This window comes from Canis aureus, chromosome 9 (genome assembly GCF_053574225.1).
Source record: "Canis aureus isolate CA01 chromosome 9, VMU_Caureus_v.1.0, whole genome shotgun sequence".
Lineage (NCBI taxonomy): Eukaryota > Metazoa > Chordata > Mammalia > Carnivora > Canidae > Canis > Canis aureus.
Genome location: NC_135619.1, coordinates 36,976,578 through 37,004,043, shown reverse-complemented (window position 1 = coordinate 37,004,043; position 27,466 = coordinate 36,976,578). Strand labels below are relative to the sequence as shown.

The window sequence follows — 27,466 nt, the reverse complement described above, 5'->3', positions numbered from 1 at the left end:
TAGAACCAGTGTCATCTTTTAAAGGGCTATTAGATGTACTGTTGTGATTTTTCTTTTTTAAAGTAAGCTCTAGGCCCAGTTTGGGGCTTGAACTCATGACCCTGAGGTTAAGAGTCACATGCTCTACCCACTGAGCCTGCCAGTTGCCCCTATTCTGATGTGAATTTAAAAACAGATGTACTACTCACAGCACAGAATATTTATATGCCATTCGTACTTTGGAAGTATATAGAATAGCCAGTAGATTGGCTTAGGAATAGTCAGCTTTTTGGTTAAGTGTATAGATAGATCCAATTTAATATTGTTTTAGGTGTCTGTCACTTTTAAATGTGTAAGTTGTAAAATGCAGCATGCAATCTTACATAAAAGCCAAGCTAATGAGATAATAGTTTTGTTTGTATAGTAGTTAGCTATTCATGTATAATGATTTGCTATTTGAACTACACAGATGTTCAAAGTCCAGCAGTATCCTGCTCCCAAACTCAATGAGTAGATTACCTTCTTAGGAAAGCATGACAGTTGGAGTGATACTGGCATGAGCCCAGTAAAGGGGGTGTGTGTATACCTGGCATACTTGGCCTGAGTGACAAACTGTTTCTTCCTTCTCTCAGTACTACTGTTCACGTTATGACAATTGTTCTTATAGGCTTCAATACTAATTATATATTCTAACTTCTTGTTTAGCATACAACATGGGTACTTTAACTGAACTTTACAGATCAAGAAATTTTTTAAGTGACAGAATAGGGACTTTGTGGATCCTTAAATCCCTTAAATCCATTCCTCACCACAAAAGGGGAAAAAAAGTCTTCACTCTCCAACCTGAAACATCTTTCTTGTATGTCACACTTAAAAGTTAACAGCAGCTGATGACCAATAATCATTTCACTAAATACAAAACTGGGTAATGGCATCAAGTAATACCTATTGAGTTGGTAAGGACTTACTGCACAAAAGCCCAGCAATTAATGATCTCTCGATTCTAGGTGAATGATGAAATGCAGCTTTGAGTTAATGATTCCAAAGTTGCTTTTTGCAGGATTTTAACTGAGGACTTTTTCAATAAACATAAACCTTCATTTTAATACAAAATAAATATGTACTCAATTATTCCCACCAACTTCAATTGTTAGAAGACAAAAGTTTAATGAAAACTGGTCTCTGGGTAGGTAAGAATCCACAGGGCTAAAGAGTTACATGGGACTATAGTAGAAATTTAAAATAGATGCTGAAGTAAATGTTACATATTATCATCATCTGATTCATCTTCTTCCTTTAAGGATTCCTGTTAAGAGAAAGATCATGCTTAAAATCAATTTTTAATATTGTTACAACAACCTGAATCTAATTAATAAGCACCTTGTTATTGAAAAGCCTCTAAAACTGAAAGATGAACACTGACTTCAGAATAACATACATACCCAAGCAAAGGATAATTTATCTTGTTCTAACAATCAACTGACTGTATTCTTGATAAAATAGTATGAAAGCATTAAATGTCCTGGAAAGCCCTTATCATTTTCAAATACAGAATTTTTGGAACCAGGGCAACCCTATCCCCATTGAGGATAACCTAGAAAATTTCTATCCTTAGTTCGGTTCAACTCAAGAGTCTTATTTATTAGAAGTCAAGTTCCTTTATTATTCAACACTAACTTTCATACCTTTAGCTAGAGGAGTTTTCACATTCTGCAGCTTACCTTAGCGTATTTCTCTGCCTCTTCCCTTATATCTTTTGGAACAATTTCATGTCTTCCTTTAGTTACTGCAAATTAAGCCATATATTTAAATGAATGAGAAATGAGGACTACATTGTGATCTGCAATACAACATAATCTACCGAATCCATAGGTATAATCCATCTAATGTTAAAAGTTGTACCATGAGTAATACCTGATACTCTTTTCTGGGTTTTCTCCACGTTAGACTGTGTCCAAATTTAGTTCTTATGGAAATAAATTATGCAATTATTTATCCTGATGCTATGCTAAGTCCTGAACATTTATTGTAGAGCATGATTAATTTTTTTGAAACTAGCCTTGATTATTACCATTGCTAGTAAGAAAAAAAATTGATTTCTCAGTAAATACATGCTTTAAAAAAGTAAATAAACCATTCACAACAATTAAGCAGAACTTCCCTTTCAAAAATACTACACAGCAAATTTGTTGTAGCTTCTTTGATTTGAAAGGCACTAAGAGGTAGAACACACTTTTGCAATACCTATTGCACTTGAACTTATGCATATTTGACTCAGCAATTCCACTCTTATGTATATGTATACCAAAATTATTACACAAGACATCCACAAGTGCACAATTCATCATAGTGGTTTTTTTTTTTTTTTTTTAAAGCCCACTGGAAAAAGCCCAACTAACCAGCAAAAAGATGAAATGAATAAATTGTCCATTATTTGGACAACAGAACACTATACAGCAAGGTAAAAGAACAAATACGTACGTAACACAAATGATTTATACAAATAGAATGTTGAGGAAAAGAAATCACAGATAAAAGAATATATACTGTGTTACTCACTTGTATAAAATGGGTTAGAATTCAAGGTAGGTTACCTTTAGGGAGAAGGTAGAGAACTATGTATTCAGAGAGGCAAAGAGGTGATTTGGGGAACTGGTCTATTTGTTGACTAGAGACTGGTTACATGAGTGTATATATCCATGTTATGATAATTTATCAATTCATTTGTTATTTGTGTACTTTTCTATTTGTATGTCATTACCAAATTAAGATTAAAAGGAAAAGAAGGCCCCCAATGGTAAATTAGGTTTAGTACAGATGACTCAAAGCAAATAAAAGTACAAAAATGACTTACTTTCACCAACCCAGCTGAGCTCTAGTTCAAAAGCTTTATCCTTAACTTCATCATGTACAATGTAAATTCTAGAACACGAAAGACAAAATTAACATTTGGTTATCTATAAACATGCACCCCAATGAGCACAAATTAGAACACCTACCCCTAATATGAATATTTATAAAATTATAGACACATTATAGTCTGTACTTATGAACACATCTAGGAAAGACAGTAGGGGTGCCTGAGTGGCTCAGTCAGTTGTGCACTGGACTCTTGATTTTGGCTCAGGTCATAATCCTCTGGGTCGTGGAATAGACTGGCTACATGCTCAGCCTAGGGACTCTGCTTGAGATTCTCTCCCTCTACCTCTGCCCCTGCTCTCCCTCTTGCTCTCCTTCTTGCTGTTTCTAAAATAAATCTTTATAAAAAGATAGTAAGTCACACAAAGATTGATATGAAATTGAACACTCACTACAAAGGAGTACTTACAACCCAGGTGGTTTATTTTGATACAATTGTAGACACAAACTCAAGGATACCTCAAAAGGAATACAAATTCAAATGGGAAAAGGCCATCATTACAACTACCTTTTCATATTTATTACTTAATAAAAGTAATTATTAAGTGATTATTTTAAAAGCAAATTTATTAGTTTTCAGTTGATTACTGGTCTCTTCAATCTGAATTCCACAAGTATCCTTTTGAAACCCTTTATCCATTTTATAAGAACCATATGCCCCTTAACCTGGCTTTCAAACTATAATACATGCCAAATTGCAACAAACAAGGAGACACATTCCCACAACATTATTAAAGTATCAGAGCAAAGCTTTCTTGTTTCACTTTTTCTAGCATCTTGACACACCACCTTGGAGGATATTTTTAAAGCCTTGCTATAATTTGAGAAAGCATCTTAGTTTTCTAGACTAAATAAAAGATAAATAGTGCTCCATTTTTATTAAATAAGGGGGATGGTTTTCCTACATAGAACTAATTAATGTGGGGGTCTACTGTTACACCTAAACATAAAAAGGTATGGTAAGTGATTTCCAGAAGCACTTCTCAGTGAAAGAAATGGAGTTTATCATATTTAAACTGTTGTACAGGGACACCTATGTACCTAACCTCGGTTGAGCATCCAACTCTTGATTTCCACTCAGGTAATGATCTCCCAAGTTACGAGATCAAGCCCTGTGTGGAACCTGCATAGGATTTCCTCTGCCCCTCTCCATTCCCTCTCAATAAAAAGTAGTAATAAGCTATTGTATAATTCAGAAAGGATTCTTTATCTTCCAAGCAGTTTTACTAGAAGATAATTCCCAGAGTTCCTTGTGTTATTAACTGACCATCATAGAATGGGTTCTGCTCCTTCAAAGCTGGAAAGGGAAAAGGTCTCTTGGTAAAAAGAGAGGAAGATAATGTGGTGGTAGCAAGAGTGGTGACAATTAGGACAAAATCATAAAGCACTTGAGTATTTCATCATAACTCAGTTTAGGGACACTTGGGTGGCTCAGCAGTTGAACACCTGCCTTCAGCCCAGGATGTGATCAAGTCCCACATCTGGCTCCCTGCATGGAGCCTGCTTCTCCTTCTGCCTGTGTGTGTTTGTTTGTCTCTCTCTCTCTCTCTCTCTCTCTCTCTCTCTCGGTCTCTCTCATGAATGAATATCTAAAATTAAAAAACAAAAATTTCTTACAACTGTCAGTTTAGAAGAGATAAAGGGTAATAGAGCTTATAGGACTTTTCCCCCACACGTATTAATTGTAAACCTGAGACATTGGTAAAAGTACTGAGACCCTGTGATGTAGTTCTAATGTGGAGTAGACGAGCTCTTAATTCTCTGAAATACTATGTTTATTACTTTTAAACCTGAAAAGCTGGTTGCAAAACTAGCATTTTACTGGATTTGTTTGAAATACTGCATGCCTATATTCTTTGATCTGGAAGAATCATGAATTTTGAAGCATTCCACCCAGATTTATGGACTTTGTTGTTACTTCTTGCAGTCACATAAGCATTCTGCTCTGTGTACCTAAGAATTACTTCAGGCTTTCTTAAAGCTGTTTTTATGTGTATTAAAATACTGCTCTTCTCATCTTCTTAGCAAAACTTTTATGATTAATGTATCTTACCCAAAAAACAGATTGTGTAAATGAGCCAGCTTCATGGTTCACATGTGGAAATAATTAGCTGTAAATCTAACATAAAGTTTGTAAGCTAAAATTCCTATTATTGGGACCTGAGATTTAAGAAAGGAGGAGCTATCAAATGAAGCACCTAGAGGTCCACTGTATCCTCCTACTCCTGAGTTCTTTCACCTAAACAGGAGTTTTATTTTGTCAAAAGTTATTTTTTCATATACCATTCACTGTCACTTGAAATACGGGTATTCTCCTTAATGAGAATTTTTAGGATGTTAAATTCACCTTTTAAAAATTAGGCACTAAGTTGGTTTTTTTTTAAGATTTTATTTATTTATTCATAGAGAGAGAGAGAGAGAGGCAGAGACACAAGCAGAGGGAGAAGCAGGCTCCATGCAGGGAGCCCAACGTGGGACTCGATCCCGGGTCTCCAGGATCACACCCCAGGCTGCAAGCGGCGCTAACCGCTGCGCCACTGGAGCTACCCAGGCACAAAGTTATTTTAAGACAATTTATTATTAATTTTATTTGGGACCTTTATTATTAATTTATTATTAATATGGGAAGGTCAAATGAAATATTTGCCAATGATAATAAAAATTTCAGCTTACATTTTTGCAACTTCTTTAACAACATCACGGCAGGTCATTTCTTTCATCTATAGAAAATAAAATATTGAGTTATGAGTCAAAAGAATTTCATTTACATAACGATTATCAGATTCGTTTCACAACTTTATCAATAGCCCATGCTTTCCGCATAGTCTCAGATATAAAATCAAAATCATGATATTAAGAATACCAGTCATGTTAGGAAATACACAAACCTAGTATGTGGGACTAACTACAAAAGCAACTGGCACAGGCTTCAAAAAATTAGTACTAGAGGGTGCCTGGTGGCTCAGCTCAGTCAGTTACGCGTCCAACTTTTGATTTTGGCTCAGGTTGTGAAATGGAGCCCCAAGTCAGACTCGATACTCAGTGTGGAACCTGCATGAGATTCTTTCTCCCCCTGCCCCTCCCTCCCCTTCAAAAAAAAAAAAAAATAGTACTGGGAGAAGGATAAGATTTAAAATAGGAGAGATATAATTGAAATTCATAGTGTGAGCCTTAATTATATCATGGCTTGAAAAAGTTACAAATGACACTTGAGATTACTAAGGCAGGTTGATTATAGACTAAATATTTGGGCAGCGCTGGTGGCTCAGTGGCTTAGCACCACCTTCAGCCCAGGGCCTGATCCTGGAGACCCAGGATCCTGTCCCACGTCAGGCTCCCTGCATGGAGCCTGCTTCTCCCTCTGACTGTGTCTCTGCCTCTCTCTCTCTGTGTGTCTCTCATGAATAAATAAATAAAATTTAAAAAAAAAAGGGGGCAGCCATGGGGGCTCAGAGGTTTAGTGCCGCCTTCAGCCCAGGGCCTGATCCTGGAGACCTCGGATCGAGTCCCACATCAGGCTCCCTGCATGGAACCTGCTTTTCCCTCTGCCTGTCTCTGCCTCTCTCCCTCCCTCTCTGTGTCTCTCATGAATAAATAAATAAAATCTTAAAAAAAAAAAAAAAAAGACTATCTCATCTCTTCGGTGGGATAATGGTATTCTACAGAGGAGAATGCTGAAGCATTTAGGAATACAGTGTCCTGTCTGTAATTGTTTCAAATAGTTCAGGAAAAAGAATAAATGAACAGAATACTGTAAAGCAACTGTTCAATCTAGATGGAGATGGCTGTTGTGCTATTCTTAAATTTTCTGGTTTAAATTTTTTCATGCTAATTTGGGGATGAAGTAAAAGAAAAGAATATCTATCTCTTCATATTTTTGCCCTTATTGGTTAAGTTCTATAATTCGTGAATTTATCATAATATAGGCAAACTTAAGCAAGCTTGAAGAAGCACTCTTTTTTTAGATTTATTTTTTGAGAGCAAGCATGAGAGAGCACAGGAGTTGGGGTAAGGGTAGAGGATGAGAATCGTCAAGCAGCCTGAGTATGGAGGCCACCTGGGGCCTCAATCCCACTACCCATGAGATCAAGACCTGAGCTGAAACCAAGAGTCAGACACTTAATTGAGCCACCCAGGTGCCCCAAAACAGATTTTAAACGACAATTATATTTTTATATATGTTCATGAAATTTTTACTTCATAACATTCTTGGTAAGCAACATCAGAAGAAAAACAGGCCAGAGCAATGATGTAGAACATGGGATGGCAAACTCCTTTCTATAAAGAGCCATATGGTATATGGTCCCATATCCTCTTTGGTCTCTGTCCCAACTATTAAACTCTATTTTTATAGTGTGAAAGCAGTCAGTAACTGAATATGACTGTGTTCCAATAAACTTTAGAAAGAAGACAGTGTGCCATAGTTTGCTGACCTCTAATTTAGAGCATGTTTTTGTCACTTCTTGAGGAACATGTATGTATACTTAAAGTGATCTTTCTTCATTCTTAGGTGGGATTTCCTGGTATACTCATAACCTTTAGGATTTAACCTCAGAAGTATAGATGACTGCTCTACATACTGTATTTTCAAATTTCTATGTAACATTCAGGAAAGTTGAAAGCAAGGGAGAAAAGACAAGATAGGAACTTAGCACCACGCCAAGAAGTGTGATAGACAAAAACAATTGAGGGGGGCACCTGGACGATACAGTTTATTAAGCATCTGGAGGCTAGGTCCTGATCTCCAGGTCTTGAGATTGAGTACCCAGTCACGCTCAAGCACTCATGGAGTCTGCTTGAGATTCTCTTTCTCCCTCTACCCCTCTCCTCCTGCTCGTACTCTCTCAAATAATCTTAAAAAAAAAAAAAAAAAAAAAAAAACTGGTTTAAGAGTCATGAGATCTGTCCATAATCAACATATTCTATGACTTTCACCAGTGCTTTTCACATAGAATTGGGCTTCAAAAAAATAAAAAGAATTGAGCTTACTTAAATGATCTCTTAAGGTCTTTTTGTCAATTTTACTAAAATATCAAACATGAATTTGGCTATTAGGGTCTGTAATGTGGCATTAAATTACAAACACTAAAAAAAATATTGTCTAAAACCTGACCTTAAGTTGAATGAATAATTAGTTGAGCAAGTTTCCAATATAGAATATCAAATATATATAAAATTTTTTCTCCCCGTAATTTACCAAACTACTGATAAATCATATGCCTGCCTTCAAGGGGAGTTTCTGATAAGAGTGGATACTATTTCAACATTAAATCAATTGATTTGTCTTAAAGGAAAACCAGCACATTAAAGAAAAAAACTTATTTTACACTGAAAATTTATGGCTCCTGGGGAACAAAAAACGGGTGGTTTTAACAGGTTTTATGCCTTACTTAGCTAGGAACAAAGGAAAGAGAAGCACCAGAACACAGACTGTTAACATAAAACTTCCTAGACGAAAGGTGTGCTCCAAAAGAAATGATACAGTAAAACACCAGAGTTCTCAACCTAAGGCTCACAGAGCTCCCTCCATGAATAGGACTCAAGTATTGTGAAATTATTATTACTATTTTTTAAAGCAGGCTGCACACCTAGTGTGGAGCCCAACCTAGGGCTTGAACTTATGACCAGGAGATCAAGACCTGAGCCGAAATAAGAGTCAGATGCTCAATTAGGTGCCCCAAGGACTGTGAAATTATATGAAAATGTCCATGTGGGGCAACCCAGGTGGCTCAGTGGTTTAGTGCCACCTTCAGCCCAGGGCGTGATCCTGGAGACCCAGTGTTGAGTCCCACATCGGGCTCCCTGCATGGAGCCTGCTTCTCCCTCTGCCTGTGCCTCTGCCTCTCTCTCTGTCTCCCGTGAATAAATAAATAAATAAATCTTTAAAAAAAAAAAAAAGCCTATGTGTATTTATCTGGATTAAGGGGTTTATCATCAGCCATCAAAATTATAAAGGGCTCCATCACACAACTTATAGGTGTCTCATATATACAGCTTTCTTATTCAGTCTCACATACTCAGAAAGCTCTGCTCAAAACAGCAAACCACACTCCATGTATCCTTAAGACTAAAAAGTTTTGTTTGTGGTGTTAAAACTTCACTACATGAGGATAATGTTGTAGGAAAATTCAAGCATTAAATATGTATTACCTGAAGTTTTTCAATTTCTGTCTTTGCAGCTTGCCTGGCTTTGCCAATGGCACAACCCCAATAACCCTATTTAAAAAGGACACAAACCAAAAAAATATATTATTCAATTAAATTCATGTACTATCCTAAAATAATTAGTGACTACAACTGTTTCTACATAAAGGTTAAAAGGATGTTAAATGATTTTCAAAGAAAGTATGGAGATATGTAATGAGCATTGGGTATTATATAAGATTGATGAATCACTGATCTCTACCTCTGAAACCAGTAATACTATTTTATGTTACTTGAATTTAAATAAAAAAAGTTGTATATTGCGGGCCTCCCGGGTGGCTCAGCGGTTTAGCGCTGCCTTCGGCCCAGGGCGTGATCCTGGGGACCCAGGATCAAGTCCCAAGTCGAGCTCCCTGTGTAGATAGAGCCTTGCTTCTCCCTCTGCCTGTGTCTCTGCCTCTCCCTCTCTCTGTCTCTCATGAATAAATAAAATCTTAAAAAAAAAAAAAAAAAAAATATATATATATATATATATATAAAATGCAAGCCAAATGTACAATTGTGAATTTTCTAGTAGTGACGTTTTAAAAAAATTGAAAGGTAAAATTAATTTTAGTAAGGTATTTGCTTTAACCCAGTGTATCCAAAATGTTATCATTTCTACATGTATTCAATATTTAAAAATACTGTATTTTTTTAAAGTATATAAAAAAGATACTCTAATGAACACGAGGGGGCTGAAAAAAAACAATTCTAGAATAATGTGGACTATTTTTAATAGAGGTGCTATACAAGAAAAACAAATTAACATTATATATACTTAATGAACTAGAGACATTTTTGAGGTTAGGAATGGAAAAATTTTTAACATGAAAAAAACTGAGGTAAGTAACTGCTCAATTCAATACTTTAAACCATTTTTTTATTACATTGAAATTCAGTTTTTTAAATTAAAGGATGCCATTTACATTTGTATATAATGACAAAATACAGTGTTTTAATTAGTAAAAACCATAAATATCTCAGAAGAGAGATGAGGTAAGTAAAGACGCAAGAAATCCCATTTAAAATAATTTCTTTTAAAAAAATAAAAATAAAATGCTTTCTTTAAAAGGAAGGCATTAGTTTTAAGACCTTGTTAAGATTTATCACAATAAAGGAAATGCCACATATTGAAATTTTTATGTTCACTATGCAGTTTCTGTAAACAGCATATTGAAAGCCATCAATCTTTCCTCTGCCTCAAATCTACAGGTTGTTATTAATAAGGAATTGTTACTTTCCTTGAATTAATTTTAAAGAAACTTCATACAATCCAAAAACATAATTTTACATGCTAACGAGATACCATTAAACAAGAAATAGAAATTCATGATTCAAAATTACTCACATATGAAACTCCTGATGGGTCAATCATGTAGAGCTGTGCACCGTCATTCACACTGTAAGACCCTAACATGAAACTGCATGAAAATAATAGTTTAAACCATGGTTCCTAATACCATAAAAACATTAAAAATACATTAAACACAATTATATTTTCTAAGATAACTAATATACATAATTCATAAGTACTTTGATGAGGTAATTTACATAAAAACTAGTATATACTTGAAATTGTTCAAAATTCATATGGCTTACTGATGAAACTTTCCTGGGAAGACAGCAGTGTAGACAAAGGAATAAGGACACATGGAAAACTAATGAGAAGTCCCAAAAGGTAAAAGCATACACATGAAAAAGTCCAAGATATAAAACCATTGGGAATACATTCAGTCTGTCTCAAACTCTTGTTATACCCCTCATTTCTTTCTTGGCTATTCCCCAGGATTCCTCAAGTTATTTTTCTACAGTAATCCAAACTGATTTAATGTATTTATATATATAAAATACATATACAATACATAATATATATTATATATATACATATATATGTGTGTGTGTGTATTGACAAATAAAAATTAGATTGCTAAACAATCCAGTGATTTTCTGAAACTTGTGAGTTTACCCTGGAAGTAGAAACCAGCCTCATCTTATGTATCATTTCATGTACAGACTACCTATAACAGCCAACTGTCCCAATTCCCACCCCTATAATTTCCTTCCATCTTCCAGGAAACTTATCTTTCAGAATATATAACTGATTTAAAAAATTTTAGAATATTTTATTTATTCATGAAAGACACGGAGAGAGACAGAGACATAGACAGGGGGAGAAGCAGGCTCCATGCAGGAAGCCTGATGTAGGACTTGATCCCGGAACTCTGGGATCACACCCTGAGCCAAAGGCAGACGCTCAACCACTGAGCCACCCAGGCGTCCCTATAACTGATTATAATTTTAAAACTTCCACATTTCCTTAGTATGAAACACAGACTTCTATATGATCTTGCCCCTGCCTACATCTTTAGTATCCCTCCTACCCACCAAGAATACCTGACTACCTCTGCATTACCTGCAATGCCCATGTAGTTTCATACCAGTCCTTCTGCATAAAATACTTTATCATTCCACCTCCATCTCACATTCTTTTCCTTGCCATATCTCCAAGAAAGCAACCATTCCCTGATGTCCCACTAGAGTCAGTGTATGTCTATATCCTATCACCTATAAAACTATCCATGAAAACATTCATCTATGTATCCTGCCCTCACACACATAGCTATGACTCACTCATAGTAAAATGCTCAATAAATAGTTACTGAAAAAGTTCTCCACTATTATTCTTCCCTTAAAAATAAGAGAAATAGGGATCCCTGGGTGGCGCAGCAGTTTGGCGCCTGCCTTTGGCCCAGGGCGCGATCCTGGAGACCCAGGATCGAGTCCCACGTCAGGCTCCCGGTGCATGGAGCCTGCTTCTCCCTCTGCCTGTGTCTCTGTCTCTCTCTCTCTCTCTGTGACTATCATAATTAAAAAATATATATATATATTTAAAAAAATAAGAGAAATAATGAATTTGGACTGTTTAGAGGTTAACAAAAGTTGAAAGGTATTCTACAAAGTCTGAAAGCAAAGTGTTTCAATGATTTAAGTGAGAACCTTAACAAATAATAAAAAATGTCCACAGGCCTCACTTAGTAGAATAAAACTCAGGTTTCCTTTGGTATCTGTCCTCAGCAATTTAAATATGACTAATCATAGACAACTCAAATGTAAGACTGCAGCTAATAAACTATCAACAGCAATCAGATGTTAGTAAATGTTTTACTTTGATCAAAGAGGACTATTTATTACTTTAAAGTTACAAACTAAACATGTCTTTTTAGGAATATCTAGAGTCAGGCAGCCCGGGTGGCTCAGTGGTTTAGCGCCGCCTTCAGCCCAGGGCCTGATCCTGGAGACCTGGGATCGAGTCCCATGTCAGGCTTCCTGCATGGAGCCTGCTTCTCCCTCTGCCTGTATCTCTGCCCCTCTCTCTCACTCTGTGTCTCTCATGAATAAATAAAATCTTTAAAAAAAAAGAAAAAGGATTATCTAGAGAGTCATGACAGGTCTGTGATCCCTATTTAAATATTTACATGTATTCCAACCTCAGCTTTCCCTCCAAAATAAAAATACCAGCACTTCATCTTAACAACAGAAACAGGAGGGGATCCCTGGGTGGCTCAGTGGTTTGGCGCCTGCCTTTGGCCTAGGGCATGATCCTGGGGTCTTGAGATCGAGTCCCACTTCGGGCTCCCTGCATGGAGCCTACTTCTCTCTCTGCCTGTGTCTCTGCCCCTCTCTCTCTTCTCTCTCTGTGTGTGTCTCTCATGAATAAATAAATAAAATCTTTAAAAAAGAGAAAACTGAGAACTGTAAAATGCAATTTTGTATAGATTGACTGTGGACCGCGAGAAAACTCCCGATTAAGAGCATTGCATCTAACTACTTAAAGTGTATCCAATGGAAATTAACGACAACACTGAGGTATCCCTGTAGTTGGCTACCTAGTAATGACAAAAGAGAATATAATTAAAATCAGTTTGGGGGCACCTGGGTGGTTCAGTAGTTGAGCGTCTGCCTTTGGCTCAGGACGTGATCCTGCAGTCCTGGGATCAAGTCCTGCGTTAGGCAGGACTGGGAGCCTGCTTCTCCCTCTGCCTATGTGACTGTCCCTTTCTCTCTCTCATAAATAAATAAAAGTAAATAAATAAAATCAATTTGTTGTTTCCTGAGAATGCTGGGGTCTGACACCAGAGAATTTTTTTCTAGTTTTATTGAGAAATAATTGATATGCACAACTATATACAGTGTACAGCATGATTTACATATATTGTGAAATGATTATAATAGATTTAGTAACATCCATCATTTCATAAAGATACAAAAAAAGAAAAAAAATTTTCCCCTTGTGACCAAAATTCTTAGAAGGTATTCTCAACAACTTTCCCATATGTGTTAACTACAATCATCATTCTGTCATCCCATTTCTAGTACTTACTTAATAACCTTTATACCTTTTGATTACCTTCCTCCAGAGAATTTATTATAATCAGATTAAAGCTATCCTAGGAGTTTATCATCACTTCAAATTTGTAATCTTTTTCATTATTCAAAGTTTCTATTTTGATGTACACAGTTTTAATCATTGCCCTAATATTTCTCAGTCATAGCTCATACTTTTAAGGGTATAAAAGGGTAAGATACTGGGAGAAACAATACCTACAGTACTGATCGGACAGAATGTCTCACAAAATTTCATACCTGCAGCCAAAAGGTCTAACAGCACTGTAAAGTGTATATGCGTGTACATACATGGCCACTCTGTCTGCAAGATGCTACAAGGGAAAGAAACAGAAGAGCCTATCAGTAAATTTCTCTTACTGTTCAAAAGGCTCTTCAACATATTATCAACTTACTTTTAATGGAATGTTATAGCCAAAATTAGATCTAAAGTTGGAAGCTTCTTCTCTTGCAATGTCTGCTAAAGAACGAGCATCAGCCAACAAACCCGCTACTGCCTGAAAGAAAGTATCAATTTAGTAGATAAATACATTCCTATCACAAATCAAGGAAAGTATGTAATTACTGTAGACTTATTAATACTTTAACAAGCATCACATTAGAAATAATTTGGCTTAAAAGTCTTTATAAGGCACCCTGGCATTTTGATTGGGTGAGATCAAAATAAATGTAATTATAATTCAGAAATTTACAAAGTGAGACTTCACAGTTTTGTTCAGTGATGATATTCATAAGGAATATTTCTATAATTAATCATCAATGTCTCCCAATTTACCAGTTCACTATAAATAAGCAACACCACAATACAACTACTGGTCTTGATCAGGACTGATCTCTATTTAAAGCAGTTCTATGTTCAAGTTGCTAAAAGTTTTGGTCTAAAAGGCACAACCTCAAACCTCTTTCAGCTTATTGACTAATAACTACAATGACAAACCAAAACATGACAAACCACACATCTTCCAAGACTGGTAGCCTACAGTCCTGAGAGATGCTAGGGCACTGTAGTAAACTCAGTTATACATTTGGAATTTGGGGGGATACAGTTGTTGGAGTAGTTCAGTTTCAACATTAGATCATTCAGTATTCCTTTCAATGCCATCATATTGTTGAGCACTTGGGTTGCTGTGATAAAAATAAGTACCATATAATAATCCGTGTGGAGCAGGAAATATGGGGGGAGGCATGTAATCTGATTCCCAAATTTAGGAAGTTGTGCAGTGCATATTAGTAATCTTGATTGTTTAAAAATAAAAATACTTTAATTGGATGTAATTTTTTTCTCTTACAGCTATTAAGTTTTCAGAACATCAACACTAACTTGTTTGGACCTAAATGCATAATCAGAACGATCAGATATTTCTTTGGCATAGGAGAAGTCACAAAAAAATATTTACTGAAACAGTACTAGGACCAAGAAAGTCCAGGAACCACCAGCTTAGGAGATTTATAAAATTTAAAAGTAAGTAATATCAGATTAACAGCCTGTTTTCTACTGCTAAGAGTAGTCATGATGAAAGTTTCTAAACAGTGAGCACTCATTACATGCTAACCATTTTACGTAATTTTTAACCTTGTACCAACTGTTATGAGGTAGGTACCATTACTACTCTACTTTTGCAGGTGAGGCAACGGTGTTTAGGCTAACTTTTCCAAGGTTACAGCCAGTAAGTTTCACCATTTAAGGAATCTTCTGTTGCTTTGGAGAAAGCTTACTGTGAAATCCAATAATTCTCAAACCACTTGAAGATGACAACTGTGGAGACAGAACATTAATCCCTTCATTGTCTCCAACCCTCTTCAACATGTGATGTTTTGCCAATTTCCAGCTATAAGGAATACCATCAGTTTCATGGTTTTAAATAACAAATGGAACAAATTTTAAAGTTTTTATGACAAAGTTTTCGTATCACTAAAGTACTTTGAAGCATACACGATTTTTTTTTTTCAAAATACACCTACCTATAGTTTATTCTAAGTGAAAGAATGCATAATTCACTAGTTGCCTATCAGCTAGGTTATATCTGGCAAGTTTCATCAAAACATACCAGTTTCACACTATGTGTCAACTATACTCCATTTTTTAAAATAAATAAATATAGAGGTCCACAATGACAGAAAAAAAGCCATATCACCGTTTCACTAGCAATAATAAATTTGTTCAGGTGAGAAAGTATGTTCAGAAAAAATAATCACTGAAGAAACAAAAATTATCTGTAGCTTTATAGTTTACTGGTTATATTTTATTGGTCCTTTTTGTGTTTGTATGTAACATCTCATTTAGAAATATCAAAGATAACAGCAGAGTGAGTGGGTCCTATAAAATCTCACCCTGCAGAATGGACTCTGAAGTAACACGCAAACCATGCGGACCCAAGTCTGAATCCCACTTAATTCTTTACCAGCTGTGAATTTGTTTTCTTATCTGTAAAAATGGGATTAATATTACTTTCACTTGAATGTCAGACTTACACAAGATAATTTATGTAAAGCAGTTCTAGCACAGTATCTATCTAGCACACACATTCTCTTTTCTTCCTTGTCTGAATTTCAGTAAACAGGGTTAGAATCACTCCTTTACTTATTTTGCTTATTGTTCTTACTGAACAAAGTCTGACATCTACATAGGATGACTTCAGTATGTATCAGTAATGTATTTATGGCTTCACTTCCAATTATGCATAAAATAGATACATTGATTGATGTCAATGAAGCTATTAGAAAGGATGTGTTCACTTTTTCTCTCATAAACATCCTTTCTTGGTGCTCCCACCTTACTAAAAAGGTATTCTCTATCTGATAACCTCTTCAACATGACAGTGATCCCCACAAGAGATACGAAAAGATAAAGATTCTATGCCTCTTAAGCCTACACCTTATGTACACTGCCAACAACTCTTTTCTACAGAATTTCCTACCCCTTTCCCCTCCTCCTCTTCTTAAGACAATTTGATTTTTCATAGATGTCTCCAATCAGGTTATAAGAACATCACCTTTCTTAGTGAACTGTTCACAAGCCTCTGAGATTACTTCTATGGCTGTTCTGTTTCTGCCTCAAAGCTAAAGTAATAAATGGGTTCTTAAAATCACATTTTAATATATTCCAAACAGTTACTTCATAAGAAATTGAACAAGGCAAAAAGGAACATTTTTAAAAAGTGACCTACCATTCCAACATGCCGATCAACATTAAAAAGTCGTTTGTTGGAACCTTCTTCATAAAGTTTAGAAAGGACTAACTTTTCTACCCCAAAGACAACGCCATCTTTACATCTGATTCCAATAGCTGTACTGGAACAGGTAGAAGAAAGTCAGTTTTTTTAACTGAAAATAATAAACATCATAAACAAGTTAAAAAAAACATAAAAATAAGTAATATTTAGTTTCTTAAAGTACACTAGTACTTTAAAACAAATGCATTTGAAAACTAAAAGAGGACAACCTAAAGTGTGATAAATCAGGTCCATATAAATGAACATTAGGTGACCAGGAAAATCTAGCCTATCATGACGTAAAAAGATGTTAATCCATAAGCAAGAAAAGATGCCAGCAAAATATGTGCAAAATGGCAGTGTCTGACATATGATATCCATTTCATAACAAATGTTGATTTAGTTCATGTCCATTAAAAATAGTACATAAAATGCATAGAAAAGACAGATTATATATACAAACTTAAAAAGTTAAGTGACTAAACAAGGCAAAAATAATTCTTTTGCTCATTTGCTTTTTCTGCAACAACCATTGCTTATAATAAGTATATAAAAGAAAATAACACACATTTTATACAACTGCTTTAAACAAAATCTAAGTAAACTGTGGAGAAATTATGTTTTACCATTTCAAGATAAAAATACATCATTAACTTTGTTCTTCTTCTAATCCTTTTAATAAAAAGGGAATTCTGATGAGAAACAACCAGAAAAATGAACAAAGCCACACACGAATCTCACAAAAAATTTCAGACACTCTTTCCCTCACATTTCCAGTATCTCTAAAGGCTCTCCTTTCAAGATTAAATATCTTGGCCCAACTTTGAAAACTCCTGAGAATCTACAAAGCCCATCTACCTTATTAAATTTCTTATTATAGGAACGCCTGGATGACTCAGATCTGCCTTTGGCTCAGGGCATGATCCCAGCATCCCAGGATCGAGCTCCCTGCATGAAACCTGCTTCTCCCTCTGCCTATGTCTTTGCCTCTCTGTGTGTCTGTCGTGGATAAATAAATAAAATGAAGAAGAAAGAAGAAGAAGAAGAAGAAAAAGAAAAAGGAAAAGAAAAAGAAAAAGAAAAAAGAAAGTAATTTTTAGGGCAGCCCAGGTGGTTTAGCGGTTTAGCGCCGCCTGTAGCCCAGGTGTGATCCTGGAGACCCGGTATCGAGTCCTGCGTCAGGAATCCTGCATGGAGCCTGCTTCTCCCTCTGCCTGTCTCTGTCTCATTCTCTCTATGATAAATATCTCATGAAATAAATAAAATCTTTAAAAAAAAAAAAAAGCAGTAATGCTTAAAAGCTGTTTTAATATTTAATTAAAAAAAAGGAAAGCTAGGGGATCCCTGGGTGGCGCAGCAGTTTGGCACCTGCCTTTGGCCCAGGGCGCGATCCTGGAGACCCGGGATCGAATCCCACGTCGGGCTCCCGGTGCATGGAGCCTGCTTCTCCCTCTGCCTGTGTCTCTGCCTCTCTCTCTCTCTCTCTGTGTGACTATCATAAATAAATTTAAAAAAAAAGGAAAGCTAGAAGAAAAAAAAAAAAGGAAAGCAATAATTTTACCAGATGACAACCCTTGAGTACCTATCTTTTTATTATTACCATAATGAAATGGAAAGTACTCAAACATCAAAATATGGCTACTTAATGGAAAAAGTACTAGTAAAACTGTTTTAGAGTTAGAAACTTTTCACGGAATACCTGTTTTTACCTCCAAACTATGTCAGACAAACTATAGTTATTTACACTTAGATGTGTATACGGCAGACTTTTCCCTAAAATGAAAAAAATGAGCCTGTCAACTTCAAGGAAAAATGGATACTATTCATTGCCTGTGATAAGTCTCAAGTTTTCCAAGCATAAATTGGTAACATATTCATCACTGTGAGCTTGTCTGTTTCCCACCACTTACAAATTTTTATGATCACATCAGTGGTGATATTAACAAGTGTGATGTTTCCAACAGTTCCCATAGGTAGATGAAATATATCAAATTTGGAAGATCTATTATAGCACAATGAATCAATATTTCCCAAATGACCAATTTACAATGTGACAAGTGCAAGACAACAGATTTTAATGTTAAACTACAAAAAGTTCATCATTAAATTTTTGGATGCCACACTGCAACCGACCTTTAAAAAGCTATCAGTCCAGTTTTGGTATAGTATCAAAAAACATCCATAATTATCTGAAAAGGCAGTTAAAATGTTCCTCATTTTTCCAACTACTTATCTGTATAAAGCCTGATTTGCTTCAACAAAAGTAACATATTGAAGCAGAAGCAAACATGAGAATGTCTTATATTAAGCTTCAAATAACTACTGAGATTTATAAAAATGTAAAACAATGCCAGTCTTATCACTACATTTATTTTATACTGTGGAAAAGTTATTTTTCATTTTTAATTAATGTTAATTTAAATTACTACTTATATTAACATATAACTGTGATTATTTAAAATGAATTAAATGTTTTTTGCTTTAATTCCTAATATGATAAATATTGACAGATCCAGCAACATGCATAAATAAAAGTTCTTTGGGGTCATGGTGGATATTGACAGAACTCAAGCCTAATAAATAAATGCTCTTTGGGATGCCTGGGTGGCTCAGCGGTTTAGCACCTGCCTTCGGCCCAGGGCGTGATCCTGGGCTCCCAGGATTGGGTCCCACATCAGGCTCCCTGCGTTAAGCCTGCTTCTCCTTCTGCCTATGTCTCTGCCTCTTTCTGTGTCTCTCATGAATAAATAAAAAAAACTTAAAAAAAAAAAATGCTCTTTGAAGTCCTCAATGTTTTGGGGTTTGGTGTTTTTCTTTTGTTCTTTTTACAAGTAAAAGAGGGTCCTGAGATCAAAATTTTGTATAATTTTTGTTCCAATCTAACCCTCATTGCCACATTACACAACCTTCCTTTACTATCTGGGCTCCTCAATGAAACTAATAAGGAAAATTATAATTTAATCTTTCCCCTTTTTCCTTGTGTATATTACCTTCAGGGGCATACTTTTAGAAGATAGTTGTGATTCACTTATGTTTCATGATCTCCAGGTCCTGGATCCAGCCTTGCCTCAGGCTCCATGCTCAGCAGGGAGTCTGCTTGTGGTTCTCTCTCTGCTCCACACCCCCATCTTAGCTCATACTTGTGTATGTGCTCTCATAAATAAATAAATAAGTAAGTAAATGCTTTTAAAAACCTAACAAGTGGTCAAAAATATTTGACTTTTAAACTCCCAAGATTAAATTTATTTTTTTAAAAAGAACTGATATCCCCCAACCCTCCCTTTTTAAAAAGATACTAAGTAATCTCTACACCCAACACCACAACCCCAAGATCAAGAGTCTGCATGCTCCTCAGGCTAAACTAGCCAGGTGCCCCAAGAATTGATCTCCTTTTTTTTTTTCTTTTTAAGATTTTATTTATTTATTCATGAGAGACACAGAGAGAGAGAGAGAGAGAGACAGAGATAGAGACACAGGCAGTGGGAGAAGCAGGCTCCATGCAGAGAGCCTGATGTGAGACTCGATCCCAGGACTTCTGGATCACACCCTGGGCTGAAGGCAGGCGCCAAACCGCTGAGCCACCCAGGGATCCCCATCCTTTTGATGCCAGAATATAACCCTAAATTATTTTGCTAATAAACATTTTCTAACTATTAGCTTACATGTCAGACTATTATGAAAATTAATATACAATCTAATTTTTCTGTTTTCCACATTCTGTGCTCAAACAGCACTTAAAATTTTTTCAAATGTTTTTACATATATTTCATTCTTACAGTAAATAAAGTATGTTAAGTAGTTAGGGTAGAGGTCTACATCCCAATTTTACAAACAAAAAAGGTAACATTCAGGGGTCTAAATAGAGGCACCCTATAAAATATTTCCATTAAGCAGCAGCTAGAAGGAAAAATCACAACTTCTGCTTCTCCTTCAATATCCTATTATACCAGGTTACCTAAACCCCTTTAAGATGAACTTCCCTTGGGCAGCCCCGGTGGTGCAGAGGTTTAGCGCCGCCTGCAGCCTAGGGTGCGATCCTGGAGACCCTGGATCTAGTCCCAGGCTCTCTGCATGGAGCCTGCTTCTCCCTCTGCCTGTGTCTCTGCCTCTCTCTCTCTCTCTGTGTCTCTATGAATAAATAATCTTAAAAAAAAAAAAAAAGATGAACTTCCCTGGTATTTTTTCCTGCATAAGGAAAAGTTTTCTGCATTTTTTTCCTTATACAGAAAAAAATACATTCATTTTTAATGTTTCAATTTTAATTAATTTGCTGTAACTATTTTAAACCATATTCAGAAATACTTTATAGAGGGGATGCCTGGGTGGCTCAGCAGTTGAGCATCTGCCTTTGGCTCAGGGCATGATCTCAGGGTCCAGGGATTTAGTCCCGCATCAGGCTCCCTGTGGGGAACCTGCTTCTCCCTCTGCCTATGTCTGTCTCTCTCTGTATCTCTCATGAATAAATAAATAAAATCTTTAAAATAAATAAATTCCTAAAACATAGATCCTCATAGCCTAGTCTCAATTTTCTGTGTTACATATGGTTTCATAATGCATCTCCAGTTTTTCTCAATCATGACTTCCTTTTCCAGCTTTTTATACCAGTGAAAATACAACATTGCAAAGAAGAGAAAAACAATAGCTTCTTCCAAGTCTTTCTCCAGCTCCTTGGCCTAAGGGCCTATCTTCTCTAACAACAGGAAGAAAATATGCAAACTTTTTTTCTTGAATTTGACTCTCTTCTGAACTCTATCAAGCATCTATATGACAGTGACAAAAACATTTCAGCCTAAAATTCTTAACAGCCTTACTCCTACAAAAATATCAGATACCAACAGCTTGTAAGTACCAGTATCTCTAAAACTACAGTATTTAAACACAAAATAAACTAGCTCCATTACAAATCCTATAAAAGGACTTAAAATATATTTTTGCTCAAATTTTTAACATTTCATAAACCATTAGGAATCCATATTCCAGGGCACCTGGGTAGGTCAGTGGTTGAGTGTCTGCCTTTAGCTCAGGTTGTGATCCTGTGGTCCTGGGATCGAGTTCTGCATCAGGCTCCTCACAGGGAACCTGCTTCTCCCTCTTCCTATGTCTCTGCCTTATCTATCTCTCTCTCTCTCTCTCTCTCTCTCTCTCTCATGAATAAATACACAAAGATCTTAAAAAAAAAAAGAAAAGAAAAGAAAGAATCCATATGCCTTCTTTAATCAAACAATGGCACAAAAAATGAACTCGTATTTATTCATTAACTATTGAGGGCTTGCTGTGTGTGAGCACATGCAAAGACAAGTGACAGTCTCCACTGAGTGAAACTCCAATAATCATACATTACAGGTACTAGCAGAAAGTGGTACTAGCACAAAGTATTTACATGTGGATTTTTCTAAAACTCTGGAAACATTTCCCTACTCCACCTGTACTCCAAAAGTTTTTAGTATAATGAAAAAATTGGGCTCAAACACCATTTGTTTACTAGCCCCCCCAAAAAAAATCCATTAAGAGATGTGAATGAGATGTTATGAAATAAATTATATTTGAAGTCTTTTAATTTATCCAAAAAGCCCAAGATACAATGATCATATAACTGCAAAATTTCCTCAATAAATGACTCATAAAATTTGTCAAAAAGCCAGTAATTTAACCAAGATGTTACTGGGGTACCAAGGAATCATTTTGGTGCATTACTCTCAACAATAAAAGAGAGAGTGAAGTAAGTCCAACAGGAGGAGAAGATATCTTACTATTCCTACATCTTTTGGAGTGTGGCAACAGAATAGAAGAAAAAAAAAATCCTGCTGGGACAAAGGTATCTAACTGCATAGGACCTTTTAAAACACAAGGAAATAAAAGATGAAATTACAAAGTAACAAATCTAGTGGCCATGGAAATAATGACGTAAATCAAGAATTTTAAAAAGGATATGGGCGAACAGGATAATGAATTTGTTTTTATGCACTACAGTTGAGACACAGTAGAATGTCTAAGTGGATAATCTTGGAGCCAACTGAAAACTGTGGCTCATGGAAAGATCTGACCTAAAAAGAGATCTGGAAATGACTAATAAATTGAGATTAGTTTAGGGCACCTATTATTTTGTCCCCAAGTAACATAACAAGGCCTAATTACCAAAAATATACAAAAGGATATATTTAATATCTAGTTAAAGTATGCTAAATTTCAAGTAAAACAATGTTTCTTACCTACTGTTTTCCACAGCCTTCATAGCATATTCAACTTGGAAAACTCTCCCATCAGGAGAGAATGTAGAGGCTGACAGGTCATACTAGGAGGAAAAAGGCAACAATAAGCTTAAATTATGTATCTTTGGCAGTAATAACCTCATCACCTTTCTTTCTAAATGGTTTACACATCAGAAATGTGTGTTAAAGGGTGTTTGGTTGGCTCAGTTGGTAGAGCATGAGGCTCTTGGTCTCAGGATTGTGAATTTGAGTCCCACACTAGGTGGAGGGAGGGAGGAAGTGAAGGAGGGGGGAGGAATGTGTGCTAAATCTCAAAGATTTTGCTTTGAGGAGGAAAACGATGCAGGTCAGAGCAGCAACAGCAGCTAAGAGAAAGGCTACTTTAGATCTTGCCTACTGAAAAGCAATAGAGAAGTGCCTGGCTGGCTTGGCTCAGTAGACCATGCAACTCTTCATCTTGGGGTGGTGAGTTCTAGCTCCACGTTGGTGTTAAGAGAACTTAAAATCTAAAAAGAAAAGTAACAGATACAAGTCCAGGTAAAGTAAGAATTTTTTTTCCACACAGAACACAAAGTTCATTTTTGTACAAAATAGAGATAATCTGGGTTCCATACCACCACAATAAAGTTAATACCACAATAATGTGAATAATATGAATTTTTTTATTCCTAGTGTATATTAACTTTTTTGTTTGTTTTGGGGGGTTTTTTTGAGAGAGAAAAAGCAAGCCAAGAGAGGGGCAGAGGGAGAGAGAGAAAGAATCTCAAGCAGGCTCCATACTCAACCCAGAGTCCAACACAGGACTCAATCTCAGGACCAGTTATCATGAACTGAGCCAAAATCAAGTCAGACACTTCACCAACTGAGTCACCCAAAAGCCCCTAAAGTTAGGTTTACGGGGTACTATAGTCTACTCATTGTGCAGTAGCATTATGTCTTAAAAAAAGGGGGGGGTATATAAACCTTAATTTTGAAAATACTGCTAAAAAAAAAAGCTAAATATCATCTGAGCTTTCACTGAGTAGTAATCATTGATCACAGACCACCATAACAAACTTAATAATAATGAAAAAGTTTGAAATATTATGCGAATTACCAAAATGTACATAAGGAATTACCAAAATGTTCACAGACATAAGGTGAACAAAAGTTGTTGGAAAAATGGCACTAACAGACTTGCTTGATGCACAGTTGCTACAAAACCTTCAATTTTAAAAAGAAAAAAAAAGTATCTGTGAAGTGCAATAAAACAAGGTATGCCTATAGCATGGTATGGTAGAAAAAGAATGGGAGTCAGAACAGGTTAATTCATTGCTGTAGCACTAACTGAAGGACATTAGACAAAGAATATAGCATTCGGTGTGCTTTGGCAGCACATATACTAAAATTGGAACGATACAGAGAAGATTAGCATGGCCCCTGGGCAAGGATGACACGCAAATCTGTGAAGAATTCCATATTAAAAAAAAAAAGAATATAGCATTCAAATATTTAATAAGCATCTTCAGGATCCCTGGGTGGCGCAGCGGTTTGGCGCCTGCCTTTGGCCCAGGGTGCGATCCTGGAGACCCGGGATCGAATCCCACGTCGGGCTCCCGGTGCATGGAGCCTGCTTCTCCCTCTGCCTGTGTCTGTGCCTCTCTCTCTCTCTCTGTGTGACTATCATAAATAAATAAAAATTTAAAAAAAAAAAAGCATCTTCTACATGTAGTCACTATACGGGAATATAAAAAATACTCATTCTTGAAGTCTTTAATTTCCAAATGAGACCAGGCGCAAATCTAGGTGATGGAAATACAGCAGTAAACCAGAAAAAGGATTATGATGAATCTAAGACATGGTGAACTGACAGTCTGAGAGCCTAGTACAGACTACATGATCAGGGAAGGCCTTGCGAGAGCAGTTATATTTAATGACTTAGGCTGTAGCCAGACCTAAATAACAAGTAACTAGACATTTAGGATATGGGGGGTAGAAATAAGCCTAGTACAATGAGGGGACAGAAATAGGCCACTGTGTCTTAAACACTAAGTGGTAGTGAGAAAAGTAAATCACATCAGACCAATGTAGAAGATTTGTACATGTAAAGATGTTCATGTAAAGACCAAACTATTTTGAGTCTCCTAGGCTAAAGTAGGAAGTTTATATCTTATTCTCAATTCACCGGAGAATCATTGCAGTCTAAACAGGGATGGGGGGTGGAGAGCATAATACAATCTACTTTTCTTTTTAAACTTCATCTATAGGGAATCCCTGGGTGGCTCAGCGGTTTAGCGTCTGCCTTCCACCCAGGGCATGATCCTGGAGACCCGGGATTGAGTCCCGTGTCGGGCTCCCTGCATGGAGCCTGCTTCTCCCTCTGTCTGCGTCTCTGCCTCTCTCTCTCTCCCCCTCTCTCTCCATGTCTCTCATAAATAAATAAGATCTTTAGAAAAAAAAAAAATCATCGAGTCTATTCACAGAAGCGGTTAAGTCCCTAAATAATGATTTGAATGTTTACGGTACTGACATCTCGAAGTGATGTTAAGTAATTTGTACAGGAAGAGCTGGGACAGAAGAAAAGCGTAAAGGGCTCTTGTGATTGCACTTTTCAGGGACCCCTGGTGGCTCAGCAGTTGAGCGTCTGCCTGTGGCTCAGGGCGTGATCCAAATTCAAAGATCGAGTCCCACATCAGGCTTCCTGCATGGAGCCTGCTTCTCCCTCTGCCTATGTCTCTACCTCTCTCTGTGTCTCTCATGAATAAATAAATAAATAAAATCTTTAAAAAAAAGAGAGAGAGAGAGAGAGAGAGAGAGAGATTGCACTTTTCAGACAATGTTTCTATCAGCTCTGCCCCGACAGGGGTTGCATGGACTCCTGCTGAGCGGGCCATCAGGGCGCTCGAAGGCAAGATGGGGAAGGCCCGTGAGTCAGCAGCACCCCAGGACCTGCAAGAACGGTCCACGGAAAGCTCCGTCTCAGACCTCCGTGGTTTCCAAGGAGCGAATTGTCGCCCAAACCCTTCACACGCTACTTCGGGCTCCACAAGTTTCCACTTTCGGTTTCCCTCAGCAGCCAAAGAAGGTGACTCAGCGACCCAAAGCGCCCCCCGGCCCACAGCTGTGCCGCCAAGGCCGCTACATCTGAGCGGAACAGCTTCGGGTCTCGATCGCCGCCCGCGCGGGCCTGCAGAGGTAGCGCGGGAGACCGCGGGTCCCCAGACGACTGGGAGCGGCCTACTGGGCCGAAGGCCGTCCCGGCGCACCCCGAGGCGGCGCACCCCAAGCCGCCTGTCCCAGGCCCGTCAACGCTAATCTCTAGGCCAGTCCATTACGCCAAAGGATGGCAAACTCACCCCGGTGCCGATAGAGCTCATGGTGCACAAACCTCCCGGACGCCACCGCCGCCTTCCAAAGGCCTAAGGCCCTCCCCCAACACGGCCGCCCGCGGACTAGTAACAGGCTCCCTCATTGGCTGATCTTTCACCCAATAGCCTTCTCCTCTGCGGCCCTTTCCTCCGAGTCGGCCCGAGGAGCAGAGGATTGTGGGGGAAGCGGGGGCGGGGGGATTGGGCGAGGCGGGCAGTGCGCGTGTGCAGGAGCCAAAGTGCCGGAGCGAGGGGGAGGGGGAGGGGGAGGGGGAGGGGGAGGGGGAGGGGGAGGGGGAGGGGGAGGGGGAGGGGGAGGGGGAGGGGGAGGGGGAGGGCTGCCTTCCCGCTCGGCCTGTGCGTTTCTGCGTCCCCGAGCTTCTCGTCCCACTTCCTAGAAATTATTTACCTTTATATTATCCCCTTCTTCCGCTACTTTATTCTTTCTTAAAGCAAAACGGAGAGACGTTAACACTCCTTCAAAGACCAGAGAAGGAGATAGGGGAGAGGTCTCCCCTCACTCGGGAGTCCTGGTTCCGACCCCGCATCTTGAGAGCATCCCCTTCCCGCACCTGTTCTCGCTAGAAGGAAGGAAGCTGCACGCTAAAGTGCACGTCTGAGCTCAGGTCCGAATTTTGCAGAAGCATTAGTACCTTTCCTGTGAGTTTCACTCTATTTAGAATTAAAGAGAAGACTGGTTGTGATTATCCCTTGAGCTCTAACATGTCCCAAGTACTCTGTTGAACGCTGCTGATAAAACGGTGAAGGAAACAAAACCCCATCCCTCAGGGAGTTCACACTCAATGGGAAGAAATGGGCAAAAAAGAGTAAATAGGCAAAATAGTTGCACCTTGTAGTTAGAAGGGAAAAGAGACCATGGAGGTTTGAACTTTAGGCCTGGTACTTAGGGAATGAGTTTCTGATTACCTAATATTAAACTGATGGTTATAGGAAAATTAACTTGTTATATAGGAACTTGTCTGGTCAGTCTGGCCTGTGATGGTGATTAAGTGGTTGAGGTGACTGGAGGTGAAATCAGAGCTGGACATCGTGCTCATCGATGGATTTTAATCTGGTTGTAGATAGAAGGCCATCAGCATTTTTTTTAACTATTAAATACTTAAGTGTATATTTGTATATTTCCCCCCAAACAAGAACATTTTACATGTCCACAATACAATTATGAAAATTAGAAAATTTAACAATACTA

The 27,466-nt window shown here is 37.5% G+C and overlaps 1 protein-coding gene, 1 long non-coding RNA gene and 1 other non-coding gene across 4 annotated transcripts in view; 2 read left to right on the top strand and 1 right to left on the bottom strand.

The window, feature by feature from the left end:
• Nucleotides 1–17,984, top strand: part of LOC144320655 (uncharacterized) — a 35,630-nt gene extending 17,646 nt beyond the window's left edge. The window contains exons 5-6 of one of the 2 annotated variants that reach the window (XR_013386256.1): nucleotides 14,780–14,950; nucleotides 17,581–17,984. This is a non-coding gene — a long non-coding RNA (uncharacterized LOC144320655). Of the gene's footprint in view, nucleotides 1–14,779; nucleotides 14,951–15,111; nucleotides 17,493–17,580 lie in introns of those variants that run through there. The other variant, XR_013386257.1, reaches the window with a different exon arrangement.
• Nucleotides 1,122–26,403, bottom strand: PSMA3 (proteasome 20S subunit alpha 3). Its single transcript, XM_077909447.1, has 11 exons — nucleotides 26,245–26,403; nucleotides 22,910–22,992; nucleotides 16,656–16,779; nucleotides 13,884–13,985; nucleotides 13,729–13,802; nucleotides 10,433–10,505; nucleotides 9,049–9,114; nucleotides 5,572–5,618; nucleotides 2,834–2,901; nucleotides 1,701–1,765; nucleotides 1,122–1,285 (listed from the first exon to the last, which is right to left on the bottom strand). The coding sequence occupies exons 1-11, from the start codon at nucleotides 26,263–26,265 to the stop codon at nucleotides 1,241–1,243; spliced, it is 768 nt and encodes a 255-aa protein (XP_077765573.1). The 5' UTR covers nucleotides 26,266–26,403; the 3' UTR covers nucleotides 1,122–1,240.
• LOC144321505 (U6 spliceosomal RNA) lies at nucleotides 24,271–24,373 on the top strand. Its single transcript, XR_013387148.1, has one exon. It is a non-coding gene; the product is annotated as a U6 spliceosomal RNA (small nuclear RNA).
• Nucleotides 26,404–27,466: the final 1,063 nt, after the last annotated feature.